The 15,036-nt window shown below is 33.6% G+C and overlaps 1 protein-coding gene across 14 annotated transcripts in view; it reads right to left on the reverse strand.

Moving 5' to 3' along the window:
• Positions 1 to 844: 844 nt before the first annotated feature.
• Positions 845 to 15,036, reverse strand: part of Syp (synaptotagmin binding cytoplasmic RNA interacting protein) — a 52,725-nt gene continuing 38,533 nt past the window's right edge. For 6 of the 14 annotated variants that reach the window (XM_089597035.1, XM_089597033.1, XM_089597039.1 and 3 more), the window contains exons 6-13: positions 13,268 to 13,473; positions 13,038 to 13,187; positions 12,785 to 12,954; positions 12,518 to 12,636; positions 11,304 to 11,318; positions 10,267 to 10,415; positions 5,563 to 5,734; positions 845 to 3,079 (exon numbers count right to left, since the gene is read on the reverse strand). In XM_089597035.1, the coding sequence (XP_089453161.1) occupies positions 2,787 to 3,079; positions 5,563 to 5,734; positions 10,267 to 10,415; positions 11,304 to 11,318; positions 12,518 to 12,636; positions 12,785 to 12,954; positions 13,038 to 13,187; positions 13,268 to 13,473 (1,274 nt within the window). In that variant the 3' untranslated portion in view covers positions 845 to 2,786. Of the gene's footprint in view, positions 3,080 to 4,098; positions 4,861 to 5,562; positions 5,735 to 10,266; positions 10,416 to 11,303; positions 11,319 to 12,517; positions 12,637 to 12,784; positions 12,955 to 13,037; positions 13,188 to 13,267; positions 13,474 to 15,036 lie in introns of those variants that run through there. The other 8 variants (XM_089597041.1, XM_089597040.1, XM_089597046.1 and 5 more) reach the window with 8 other exon arrangements.

Below are 15,036 nucleotides of genomic sequence, written 5' to 3' on the forward strand. Positions count from 1 at the left end.
TCACAAGCAAAAAACCAGCAACAAGCGCATTTCGGATCTTCGTCTCCAAAAAATAAGCCACTTTGATGTCCCGTCTTTTTTGTTCTCCGTCTTTTGTATTTTTATCGATAAAAAAAAAAAAACAAAAAAAATAAAACACCATTGAACGAACCCCGCAGAGACACCGTTCGCAGAGACGACTGAAATTCGTGTGTCAAGCGTTGCAAACGCGCTCTCTCACACGGTCTATCGTTCTCTCACTTTTCGTCGTGATTTATTTAATTACTTTTTTTTTCCTATTTACTTAACTCTCTCTTTTTTTTCTCTATCGTCGTTTCGATAAAAAAATCCGCTATCCCGTCACACGACTTTTATCTGTTTTATTTTTCAATTACGCGCTTTCCTGTACTTTTTTTTTTAATAATCGTCTGACCCTTAATAATAATAGTTTCACTGACTGTACATATTTTTATAGACCAACAATAGAAGGTCTAGGCCGCGCTTGGCGCGCGCTCTTCACGCATACGTTATTACACACGCGAGCACACTTTGTAATCAAAGTCACTCGCTATTTTTTATTTTATTTTATATTTTGTTTCCTTCAATCGCCTAAAACTGCTCAGTACTCGTTTTCATTTAATCTTAAATTTTTCGAACTTTGAGTTCTATAATGCCCTGTCGCTTATGCAATCTGCCGACAAAGCTTTTATATAAATCGCGCCCTGAACGTCGAACCTATCGCTAAACTCGCATTGTCGCGCGGAATACGACTAGAAAGAATCAGACGGAACGAGTGAATTTTGGTTTGTCATTTGTATTTGCGACACTATATTATTTTTTTTTTTTTACTGTAAAATTGTTGTGAAAAAAATAGATTGTTTTTTACGTGAAACGAAAAAAAAAACAAACAAAAAAAATCAAAGATATTCACTCGAACTCGTCAACCTTCTTTCGGTCCAAGATTTCTGAAAATCCTTAACAAGCGAAAATTTTCAAAAATCTCGCCAGCCTAAATCACCGCGCGCTTCCCTCTCCTGCCTCATCCACGTGCCATTACAAACAAATCTGCCTCGCTTCAACTCTTGCACTCTCGCTCTCGCTCACATAGATTATACAAACTAACACGCGCTCGCTCGTTTCCGTCACGCGCGGAAAGAGGGAAAAAGAAGCTTTGCTTGGCGTCTTTTTTTCCCCTTCTTTCCCTTTTTAATTACATCTTAAAAATCCGGAACGAAAATATATATCATAAAGAAAAAACAAATTTCATCATCTGCCACCTCATTCGCCGAAACAACAAAATTTCGTGTCCTAAATATATGATAATAATAATTACAATTTGGAAAAAAAACAAAAAAACAAGAAAACTTGCTTTGCGACGTGTCCTATACTTAAAACTCGACCGTGTAGTTCATAATTTTTCTTCTAAAATTTTTACACCCCTTAATTTCCGGGGATGCGACGCGCGATTAACAATTTTATCCTCCGAAATCGGCGTCTTATTCTAACTACTACATAAACCTCTACGTCGAGAGTCTCTTAGCGTCGCAAATTCCTACAACATTTTACTTTTTTTTTTCTTTTCTTCTCCTTCCTTTCCTACTTCGCAAATTATATACTCCGGTTTCGAGAATAATGCGCTGATCTTCGCTTGGCAGTGTTATATATTATTCTTGTTTTGTTTGCGTGAACGCGACAATGCAGTTGTGGTATAATGTTTAATCAATTGTTTTTTCATTTTACTTTTTTCTTCTCCATTCACTTAGTCAATTACACATTGTAAAATTAGTTAATATTTATCATATATCATTGTAAATATAAAATATTAATGTTAGTACGGGGTGGGTGGGCGGTCACTCCGATCGTATAATAATACAGTCCCAGTGGCACATCACTGTACAACTATCATTATATTGTTGTGTTTTCATCATTTGTATGCATGTATGTATATATATATATATGATCATTTGTTAAAAGATCACAACAACAGTGGGGGGGGGAGGGGCGAAGGTGGTGGCGTGTTCTAGTAACGATAATTCCTCTAGCTGGATACTATCCCGCGCGCGTGTACATTTCGCGCGTCACAGATGTTCGTTAACAGCACGCACACGCGCCGCTGTACGGTGTTTTACACAAAAGTATGGGCTGGGGGCAGGCTCGAGACGCCGTAGTCACGTGCACAGACAACAAAGCTCATCGAAACCCTCTTCTCTGGCTCATCAATCTTCGTCGTCGTCGTCGTCGTCGTCGTCTTCTTCTTCGTCATCTTCTTCATCTTCCGTGTATAGGTACTCGCAATCGTCTCTCGCACCCTTGCAGTAACAAAACACACTGATCGTACGTAAAATGCCCCATCCACGTACACTCGCTCTCTCGACGCACAACATCCATCGCCTATCTCCATCCATCTCGCAACGAACAATATTTAGCTACGCGTATATATAACAAAACTGCCGCAAACCCGTCGAAGATCGAAGTTGAAGAAAAATAGGGCCTCGATGATTGTTGTTGTTGTTGTTGTTGTTGTTGTTGTTGTTGCAGTGAAACCGGTGGTCGAAGAAGAACCGACTCGCCAACAGGCAGGCGACAACGTCTCACATTGTACGAGCATACGCGTGGACAACGACAGCAGGAGGATAATACATAACCAGGGTCCAGGCCACGGGGCGATTTCGACAATGCGCGCCATCATCAACAATCACGCGCTAGCTCAGTTCTTCCTTTTGGTTTTGCTGATGAACCTCGTCCTGTGTTTGACCGGCACTGGCACTGCTGCTGGTTGTTGTTGTTGTCGTCGTCTAGGTAGCAAGTTAGCTCCAGGACTGATACGAGTCCTGGTACCACTCGTCGTCGGCCTGGGCGGAGTTGTTGGGGCCGCCCGAGGCTCCGCCACCCAGTTTATCGGCCGCCGAGCCTGCCTGGGCTGTTGATGATGATGAGGTTTTGTTGCCACCGCCCCCGCCACCGTTCACACTCGCCATTGCGTACGCATTGCCGCCCAATGGTTGCTGAGCGAGGGGCTGGTTCCCCCAGCTGCTCTGGAAGCGACGTTTAGATTCCCCCTGGTTCTGGTGACCCCCGTCAAACTTTCGCTTACCTGCTGCTATTGGTTTTGCCGTTCGATTGGGCCCACCGTGCGTTTAGATTGGTTGGTCGATTGGTTGGTGGAATATGGTCATTCGAGGCAGCGTCCGTGGTTTTATTAATCGGTTAGCAGGAAACAGAAAAAACAGACACAGGGGAGGGCGTGCAAAAAGTACGCCGTCAGATCAGTTTGTCGTTACAATCAGGGATGGATTTTTTTTTTTTTTTTTTTTTTTCTATCATTGCTCGAACGCTAGTCAGGGTGCGTTTGGAAGCCGTAAGAGCGCGTCTGAGCCCAATGAAAGAGCGAGAGGTTGAAAATTAAAGAAAATAATTTAAACAACAGCTTTTCACCTCTCGTTCGTTCGTGGATACTCTGGTGCGTTCTTGCGCTTGTCGTGAGATTTAGCCGAGTAAACGCACTCTGGGATTTTTTTTTTTTTTTTTTTTTTTCAATCGATCAAAAAATTATTCGTTCCGCTTTGGAGTTTTTTCTTTTCCCTTTCATCACAAGAAATGGAACGAATAATTTTTTTTTACCAACATGATTATTGCTTACAGGTATAATGTATTTTAGCATACAATAATATATATATTAAACGTTATAATGCAAGATCAGGAAAACTTTTGTTAAAATCCATGAGAATTGTATTGATGATAAACCGATGGTTGAAAGTGACGAGAGCAAAGATTTTATCAAATATTTTCCTGATTCGACCCAAAGAAGAACACCTTAGACTACGTAAGTTAATTTTATAAATTTTATTGAAAATCAATACTAAAGACATAACAAACAATATATGTAACACGTTGTTGTTGTTGTTGTTATTATTATTGCTATTCCAGCTGTTATTATAATTATAATACACTTCTTGCTCTCGATTCGCCAGGAGGAATTACATTTTATCAGAGGAACTATCGACCGACACACTGCCGCAACAAAGTAGATTTTTTTTTTTTTTTTTTTTTTTTTTTTTTTTTTTTTTTTTTTTAATAATAATCGAGTATCAAAGCTCGAACCTTTCAGAGATTGTTTCATTTTTAACTCGATGGGAGTGTATCAGATTTGACTGTTGCAAAAATACAAGCTTTAAAAAAAAATTAGTTATACATATTCGTAAGGTTAAACTTACATTGATGCAACTATGAGCTAAAGAAAAATGAAAAAAAAAAAAAAAAAAAATGTTATGTCCATGCAACATGATGAAAAATGTGAGATACAAATTTATAAGCGATCCACTTTGACTCATATAAATATCAAACGTATGACATTTTAAAAGGAAAGAAAAAAAAAATACATACATTTTGAAGCACAAAGGGTGAAAATAAGAAAAAAAATAATGTAGATCAAACAAAATCAAATAAAAGAATCTTTAAATGTCAAAAATTGACAAACACAACGAAATTAGTGTGTATATTTTTAGAACCAAGAAACATAAACGAAGCCTTCTTCTCTGCGGCTGTGTTGTCGATCGTACAAGAAAATAGATGATTATGGGAAGAAAAAAAAGAGAGACGAGATTCTCGGACGGATGTACCTTTTCTCGTTCTCACAATCTCTCGCGATTTCTCACAGTCTGACACTTGCTTGGTTTTTGTATTTTTGTTTTTATCTTGTTATCGTTACTTTCTTTCTCTCGTTCATTCTCTATCTCTCTTTCTCTGTCTCTCGTCAGGATCTGTCGTCGCAGTTTGTTGTAGTTTGTAGCACATAAGGCGAAGGAGTATTTGTGTGTAGGGATTTCAAGGAGAAGCTTTTGCGATGGCAAGAAGCGAGTAAGCCAATGTGAGTCTACGAATCTACGAGAGGAGTGCAACATTATTTTCATCATTTTCGTGTTTTTTTTTTTTTTTTTTAATGAATAAATATATGTATGTATATATTTTTAATAAATTTTCCATTTATTATGAGAATATGTGCATATATACTAAGCGTGTTACGTATTTTTTTTTTTTTTTTTAATTGCTGTTTGTTTGGTTGGATTTTTTGTTTTAACAAAAATCACACTTTCAAAGTACGTTTTACGTTACTTGGAACACGTCATGAGGTTATTCATGGTTTTAGTAAAAAAAAACTGGAAAACGTAGAGCGCACTTTGAACGAACAAAAAAGTAGTGGAACAACTTATATAAACCATATGCATTAAAATATAATGAGATTATAATTATATAAACTAATATAAAATAAAATAAATGATCAATTCGGTGACGACATAGATACATGGAAAAAAAAATGGAAAAGTGAAAAAAAAAAATAGAGAGAGAGAGAAAAAAAAAGGTCGGAAAAAATAAAATGTATAGAAGAAACATTGACTGGCTCACTATGTATAGAAATATACATGTATACATGATAAAGTTTATGTATGTATGACAAACAAATTAGATAGATATGAAAAACAGGTATAATATAATATAATATAATAATAATAATAATAAGAGGTTACAGAATAGTCAAAGATGTAGTATAGAAAAAAAGAGACAGTTCGTCCCGAAGATACAGACCATCCTCACCTGGTAAACTTCCCTTGGCGCGGACCACCCCCCCACGAGCGGCTGGTCGTTGGGCCCCACGGGCCCCTGTAGCTGCGGGGTTGCGCGCCCCCCGAACTGGCCCACGTGCTTGGGGGCCACCGACCCGGCCACGTGCCACCGCCGCTCCACGGCCACGTCCAGCCTGGCCAAAACAACGAATAACACACCACAAGCGTTTATACAAACCGATATTTTTTTCTTTGTTCTTTGGTTTGGTTTTCTGATTATTAAAAAAATTTTTTTGTCTTTTCTCTCGACAAATTTCTTTTTTTGCCTTGAACTCTTTCGTTCACTCTCATTCGCTCGTCGTGGTCCTTGTACTCGTCCTTTCTCACAATTTTGTCAAAATTCATTATAATTTTGTATAAATACATAGTTTATACAACACAAATGTACGCAGGCTGCGTTGACAAACAATCGAAGAAAAATTCTGATTACTCGTGTCACGACAATAATTATTAATAATTTTTATTGACAAAAAAAAAAAATACTCTCGTAGAAAATTACTAAACTAAATTAATCTTCGAGTGTGAAACAACAGAGCTCGCTTATTAATGTATGCCAATTATATATCAATCGTTTGTTTACTAATTAACAGCCAATTTTGTTTAATTTTTCATAAATTGATGTACTGAAAAATTTTTCGAACAATGCAGTATACTTAGTTTTTTAAAATTTTTTTTTTTAATTATTTAATTTTTGAAAATTTATATTTTGTTATTTCATGAGTCTTTATGACCTACGACTCAACTTGTAGTGAGGGAACATTGTTCATAACCGTTTGACCAGCCTGGCTTTGGAGGTATGAAAAACTTTCTTCAACAACGTTACATCTCAAACATAAATAATTTATCAACTAAAGCTCCTTGAATAGGTTTTAAATATCTTAACTAAAAAAAAAAAAAAAAAGTAATGCAATTTCAAAAGAAAGTTTTCCTATTAGACACAACAGAATCAAAGTAGACTAACACATTTTCCGAAAATTTAAATACACGTCGTTCATCAGGGAAAAAAAGTTGTTTTCTAATTAAACAACGACATGAAGTTTGGGCTGGCCCAAAAATTTTCAAAAATGCATTAAGCCACTTTAAATCCTAGTTGTCTTACCCAATGTAGGATGTTGTTCGCAGACTGGCCTGACGATCACACGTGAGAAGAAGATGAAGTGTGTGGAAGAAGAAAGAAACAGTGCGACAGGGATGTTTTTTGGCAGGTGACATGTATATTCAAATGTACAAATACACATTGACTTGGCGGGGATAGGTATGTATACACAAATACATTAGCATTTGTATACTTTGTTAAGCAAAACAGAAAACATGTAGGAATGACGAGATCGTACACAGAAGGGATAATGCGGGGGTAAAGCGTAATAAAAACGAGTAATAATAGCAGCAGCGGTGATTGTTAGCAGAAGCAGCGGCAAAATTTGCAATTAGCGTGTTAGAACAAAAAAAAATGTTAATCAAATAGAAGCAATTTTTTTTTTTTTTTTTTTTTTCTCTATAAATTGTCAAAGTAAAAAATAAAATAAAAAATGTTAAACGAACACTCTCCTACTAAGTACACTCAATATGCGTGTGATATATCTTTGTAAGCAGTATAGAAGCTTATTATTATTTTTTTACTCGACCTTTTAGCAACTTTTGTAGCAGCAGCAGCAGCGTGTGCGTGCGTTTGCACGGGTATCAATTGAAAAATAAAATACAGCTATGAGCACAATTAGCGTTAACTAAAGAAGCGTGTGTGTTTAAAAGCAGCATAAACTTGCAATCATTGAAGCGCCTAATTTATAAAGCAAGCGTTTACAAGCGTATCCCAAAGCTTTTTTTTTTCTTTTCAATTTCATTTCATCTCTTTTATTTTTGATAAAGCAACGGCGAGTTCTGTACTTTTGATTGCCAAAATTTCAACCTGATATCTATATTCAATGATACTTTGCTTTCTCCTCTATCCAACGAACACCAGTCTCACACCTTAGCTCACAAACAATAATCAATATTAAGAAGAAAAAAAAAAATTATTTCAGCTTATCTTGTCAAATCCTTTTCTAAAGATACTCATTTAAGCTTATCAAAGAATTAATTTCACGGTGAGAAACACGATGTTGATGAATTGATCGTTAATTATAATTGAATCCTGTTTCAACGTTCTCCCAAGGACGAACAACTTTTCCTCCTGAAACATTAAAGGCCACGAAAAATTCTGTGCACGACACACTTGAGCATTTTCACTTTGGTCACTTTAAGCTTTGAATTGAAAATGTAAAATAAAAATAACGAAGATGACTATCTATTAAATACTCTTGTACGTCAAAATAATAATGGTGAAGTGAAAAAGCCCAACAAATAAATAAATAATAATATCAATGATGATAATAATAATAATAATAATAATAATAATAATAATATTAAAAATCATAATAAATTAAACGTGGAGAAAAAAAATAAAAGAAACAAGTCGTGTGAAATAATAAGTAATGCCTGAAAAAAAGAAAAAATAGTTAAATAATCAATAGTTAGATAAAAATATATTAAAATATCCAAGAGAAAAAGTTGATCGTTTATTCTCGACTTGCACACTGATACCCTTGTGTCTCAAAATACATTCAAGGGCTACTCTCACACTCTCGATCTCTCTTTATCTCTCTAATGATCTTTGCATCTCACGTTTTGGAATATACTTCAATAATAATCCAGTGTAATTATTACATCATACCCCAACCATGAAGACATCCTTGAGTAAATAATCTAAAAATAGCTGAAAAATAAAAGTGTAGCTGGATTTCGTGGATATTTTTCGTGACACAGCTCTGCTTTTTTGAATCCAATTTTTGCTGCAATCTGTCGACTTAGATAAAAAACCAGAGGATTATTATAATATAAGAATCTTTTTTTTACATGCAATGAGTATTCTCATATTAATCGAGAGCCTGAAAAAATATTTTATCACAAAAAGCACATAAGAAATCCTCTTTGTGTTTTTAGTTTCCTTATAATCGCTTTTTTTTTTTTTTTTTTTTATGTGGGTCCTTATCTCGTTATCTCCAACTCGCTTTTTCTGGGCACAAATTTTATAAGCTGAAAAATTTTGCATTTTTTCTCTCATACTTCGGGTCTACTATAACTCACATATATTATGATGTCCACTTTAATTTAAAATAATTCCAAGCATTTTAAATGTGGCCTTGTGTTCGAGGTCTCAAGGATTCAGTGTTAGTTTGTTAATAGAGGCTTTGTTAAGGCTATGGTCCCGTCTTTCGCTTACTTAAATATTTTTTTTCAATGCAAAAACTTTTTTTAATACTGTTTTATTTGCAATATTTTTATACAAGCGAAGTCGAGGATTTAGTTATCATGTTGTGACTTACAGAAACGTTGAAGCAATCATACTTTTTTGAGTCTCACGCATACAAATTAGGTACGATGTCTTTTCTCTAATCATCTCTTCTGATTATGTGTATAAAAAATGTAGATACATATGTTTGTAAATATAAATATGTGCTATATGCATTTTTAACCGAGGAGAACATTAAAAAATCTCTTTTTCACTCTCTGCGTGACATAAAAAATATATTTCTATGCATGCAGTATAAAATGGCCTATATTATTCTAATTCATACCAAAAAAAAAAGTTTTTTTTATTTGTCTATTTTAAAGAATAGTGCACGAAACCATTTTTCTCAGTATGACGGATTCAACAATTAATGGTTGCCTAATGTAATTAGGTAATTCTTGTTAAATGAAGGAAAAAAAAATTAAGACTCAATTGCAAATTGCTTTAGCAAAGGGTCAACGACAGCAAAGCCAACTGTATAAAAAATGACGAGGTAACTAGGGTTAATTGCACGCACAAGCTTGGTGTTATTTGAGAAAAAATTTTGTTTTAATGTTAAAGATATGCGTATGTGAGAAATTTATTTGATTGACAATGACATTGTCCATAATGATATTTCACAATTGTTAGTTTTTTTACAGAAGCCAGCAGAATGCTTATAAAATGTGTAACTCTTGTAAAGGGACAAGCTGTGTTTATCTTATTTATTAAGTATGTAGTCCTAATAACATTTTGTGTGACTTTAGTTGGAAAATATTTTCTCAAATTAGATTTTATTCCAGTAGTTTCAACATATTATTTTTTATTTTTGAGTAAAAACATTGCGTATTAAAAACACAGTGTATTCACTCACACGAGAGTGCGTCTTTTTATGGATAGTATCAAACAATTATGAATAACGGTTCTAAAGGTGTAGTCAAAAGAGAGTGAGAAAGATGAGAAGAAACTAGCCAGAATATGTGTGATTTTTAATTTATTTTTGAGTTTCGTTTGTAGAGAGATTTTAGTGGAGAATAAAGAGAGATAGACAGGTACTATAATTTTTTTTTTAAATTGTACAAATTTGTGTTTAAATTAACACATTGCAAAAGGGGATGTCCACGAACACTGTGCCACAATTAAACTACTTGTACTTTTAAATATTGAAATTTCTTAACAACAACAATGTAATAGTAATAAATACATTAAAACAGTATGTTATTAACGTCATAGTCAATATTTTATCTTTTTGAAATAAATTTCAAAAAAAATTTTTTTTCAACGTCTAATAAATTTGAAAATACAGGTAAAAAAGATGACTATTTGTTTAGAAAAAACGATTAAAAAAGGGCGACCCACCGGTTGAGGCTGCCTGCCTCTCCCTCTGGCAGGTGGCGGAGGCGGCGCGTAATCGAAATAGAAATCTTCGTATCGATAATAGTCATCGTAATATGGATCACTGTAGCCACCTCGATAATCTCCATAACCGTAATAGTCGTAATCATAATCTATAAAAACACACATTACAAATAGAGACCCAGAGATCAATTTTTTTTTTTTTTTGCAAAAAACACGTTTAAACATTTTTTTTATACAACAGATTTACAAACCATTTTTTTGTCAATCATAACATAGATAAATAAAATTATATATATATATATATATATATATATATATATATATATATATATACCGAATAACACCTATACATAAAACTCTATTGTAATAAAGTAAGAAAAAAGATAACATTCCTCATAAATATAATAAATAGCGCATAAATATTTGAATAAACAAAAAATCTTACTCACTAAAAATAATCATAACATTATAATTTGTAACATGAGTTAAGCGATAATAGCATTAAGACATAACAAATCCATGCCAGTAAATAATTTATTGTAATGAAAAAAATTTGCTATCCGTCAATATATGTTATCAACTATGTAAAAGAAAGGAACAATAAGTGTTTACCTCTTAGAAACAAAAGAGAACTCCATGACAGATTTAAGTAAAAAAAAAATTAAAAAAAATTAGAGAGAACTTTATCTTGGAGGATTTTTCTTCGATAAGAGAAAAAACACTTTATAAATATAAAAAAAGCTTAGCACAAAAATATCAGAAACAGAAAGTCATGTTTGAAAAAAATTTTTTAAAATTTTACCTTTCTACCGTTTAATGCATGCTAACTTGCATTTACCTAGAAACTTAATACACATTATAAATCACAGTATACTGTTTAAAAAAATGTAAAAAAAGTTTTCTGCTAATGAAAATTAACGTGCATTAACGATTAAAAACTTATCGAACTAAACAAAAAGTTATAAAAAAAATATTATTGCTACTGACACTCGAACACAACGACTCATTTATCAATCTTAACATATATCGCGGCTTACCTAATTCCTTGAGAGCTGAAAAAAAATGATTTCAAATAATGATACGTTCACAGACGTTGTACTTAAATATTTCACAAACGCTATCAAAAAATACAAATCATATTCCTTAGAAGTAAAAAAAAAATAAATAAAACTGAATACAACTCAACCAAACTTACTGCCTAATAAACGTATCAGTTCAAACTTCTCTTTACTCGTAAATGTCTAAAGTGCTAGATTAGCACAAAAATAATAAGAATACAAAATAATACGTGCATGCTTAATCATTTTAGCGTTTGAATAAGAAACAAAAATTGGTTAATGATTGGACCTGGTTATGTTCAAATTATAATAAGGTGCATCTAGAATATTTAAAGTAGAATTTTTTCTACACAATTTGCTATGTAATTATTAATTTTAACACAATATTTACTTTTAGTTTTTTATACGTAAGGAACACGTGTTTAGTTACAATTGTGGTAAAATTATAGCGTTAGTCAATTATCAGCATTGAGAATATCGCACTACAGACCCATAAATTATCAAGTTACGAAATAGTATAATTTTTTTTTTTTTTAATCATTGTATTTCTAATTTAATGAAAACACAATAAATAAAAGTAACTTGCCAATTTTACATGGCATTTGAAAACCCATCACCAAAGGACAATTAAAACGAAGGATGACAAACACTTAGTACCATTTTTTATTCACACTCCGACAATTCTTTTCATGCGCGTAAGCGTATGAAGGAACGTAATGATATAGTAGGAGATTCACAAGCATGCGGAATGTTTATATGTTGCATTGATATGAGTGATGAATATTTTTCAGGGAAATTATAGAATTTTTTTTTATTTATTTAATAATATCACTGCCATTAGCTCCAAGTACTAATGAATTATTTGTCCATTTGTACTTTTCATTTAATTACGCGTGTTAAAATAAATTCTACGTAAATATGTAAACAATTTTTTTTTTTTTTACTAGTACGTTTAAATATTCATAAAGTTAATAATCTCAATCCCGTGGCTAAAGAAAAAATGATAAAAATTAAAAAAAAAAAAAAGTAAAAATAAAAGACGATTTTTTAAAAAAATAATTAATAGTAACATGTAGTAAAAGATGAAAATAAAAACAAAATAATTAATAAACTAAAATAATATGAACGGAAAACAATTGACTCGCTCGTAATCAACAAGCAAGTCACGTGTACGAACTGTTGAGTCAACTTACCGTAAGTGTCGGTCCGCGTCATTGGTCCACGCATACCTGTACCAGTGCTACGAGGGCCCTGTCCAGGTCCACGCACTGGCATGGGACCAGCAATCATACCTGGATGCGAGGGTGATCCTCTGCAATACACAGTAGATGTTCAATAATTTTTTTCGTTCGTTTATTGTTTGTGATTCGTGCTTCTCGGCTTGTTTATTTAAAGATCATTAAATTTCAAGCCGAGATGCAGATGGATGAAAATAGTGTGAAAAAAACTTGATTACGTACAAAGCATTGTCGTACCCGGTGCGGCTTTGCATCATCTGTATCATTTGCATCATTCTACGCTCTCGCGCGCGCAGCATTTCTTCCTTTTTCTTTTTGTCGGATGGGGGCTTTGCCAGCGATACTTCTATGTGAGAACCGAACATTTCTTTGCCGTTTACCTCTCGCATCGCCTTCAAACACATACGAACAATTGTTATAAAAACCATAGCTTTAAAAACAAAAACAAAAAAATCAACAAACAAAAAAATTTTACCTTCACGGCACAGTCTCTGTCTTCGAAATGAACAAAAGCGTAATCTTTAATTTTCTTTACCCTCTCGATTTTGCCATACTGTTCGAAACACTCTTTCAATTTTTCTTCGGTACAATCTTGCGTCAGGTTTCTCACGTACAGTACACGTACCTGTAAACATAAAAAATTGATTTCTCACGAGGTGAACTCTTGAAGGTGCGAATATCATGTCATGAATGAAAGTTGCTTACTTTGGACATGGTTTGTTCGTCAGGTTCTTCTTGGGGATCAGCCCAGTCGACGATGATGTCGCAGCCCCAGACCTTCATGCGGCCAGTGCCGAGTCGTCTTTTGGCCAGCGAGGCGGCCTTGTGCGACTCATACTCGAGGAAACAGAAGCCTCGGTTCTTTTTCTTGTCGTCGGGCGAACTGTAGATTATCACCTCTGTCAGGCCGGCTATACAATGTACGAGGGAATGGGCGAGAACAAAATCAAAAAAGGCAGCGAGTAAGTATGGGCTTCGACAGATGTGCGCGTCAAGCTTTTTTTTCTTCTTTGTTTTTTTTTTTTTTTTTTTTTTTTTTTTTGTTTTCTGCGTGAAAACTCAAAGAATGTTGAAACAAAATATAAATTGGAAAAAAAATAAAATTAAATAAATAAATAAAAAGTTTGCGTAAATGAGTAAGAAAAAAATAAAATAAATGAGGGGTAGAGAATGAAAAAACTAAACTGCGAAATCATACGTAATTGTGTTGAAATGAAAATGACATAACGTAAAAATGAAATTATTGATATGTTTTCAAATAAGTTTTGATGATGACAAAATTTAACGTTGATGGCTCCATGAATGATAAGTGATGATTTTTTCTCTATATACCTTTATCAAATCGTTTTTCTCTCTTTTATTTCTATAAATCTTGATCTATGTGTATATGTTAAAATGTGAAAATGAACCTCGTTGTGATGATAAACATTACGATACTGTTAAAAAATAAGAGGAAAACAAAAAAATTAATTCCAGTAGCATGAAATCACCGTCTCACTGTAGTTTTTTTATTCTCTTGTATTGGTTTTTTTATGTATGTATATATATATATACATATATATATTATGTGGTTCAACTCTCCTTCCTCTCAGTTTAAAAGCTCCATTATTGGATTACAAAGTAACGTGGCACCTACCATTTTCATTGTCACAATTAGAAAAAAAAAAAAAAAAAAAAAAAAAAAGTAGCAGATGATACTCGGAAATCATTACTTTAACCTATATTATTATTAATATTATTAAAAAGAGAGAAAAACACCAATCACGTTCAACTTCTTCCACCGTTTGAAAACACACACAGGAAATTAAAGACATAATCTAAATAAAAAAGAATTAAAACAGGCTTGCTAAATAAATAAATAAATAAACAAATAATAACAAACAGAGTGAGAAGTAAGTATAAAGAATAAACCCAAAAGCAGTGTGCACACCCAACTAATTGATACAACTAAAGTATGTAAGGTATTATGAGGTGACAAGTTCCGACCGCACCCGATCTTGGACCATCTACGTATACTATCGCTCGGGAAATGTTTAATGCTCTTTCTCACCTTTTTTATCGAAAAAATTTCATGCAAGAAATTAAAAAAAAAAAAAAATTAGGAACTGCAACGACTCGGTTAGAGCATCACACAAAAAAAAGAGAGGGACAGGGAGAAAGAGAAATAGCTGGTAAAAAGAAGTGAAGAGCGAGTTCCGTGTTACGAGGGATAATATCTTGAAATTCGTCCAACGTATTAATACACGAGTTAATTGGAATTCTGGCTTGGGTTCTCATGGATGTAGTGAGTGATCTATTACTCCTTCGACCGTAGCGCGCAGCTAGCCTCCGGGAATTTGTGCTTTTGTCAGTCGGCGGGTAAGTTGGTTATTATCATTATTTTTACTATCAATTTCCTTTCTGTATCTCTTAATCCCGACAATGTGTTTTAAAAGCATGCAAGAAAATTATTTCACTCACACGGTTAGATTCCA

This window comes from Copidosoma floridanum, unplaced genomic scaffold (assembly GCF_036245765.1).
Source record: "Copidosoma floridanum isolate Cflo_tuat_1 unplaced genomic scaffold, Cflo_Japanese_pri ptg000030l, whole genome shotgun sequence".
Lineage (NCBI taxonomy): Eukaryota > Metazoa > Arthropoda > Insecta > Hymenoptera > Encyrtidae > Copidosoma > Copidosoma floridanum.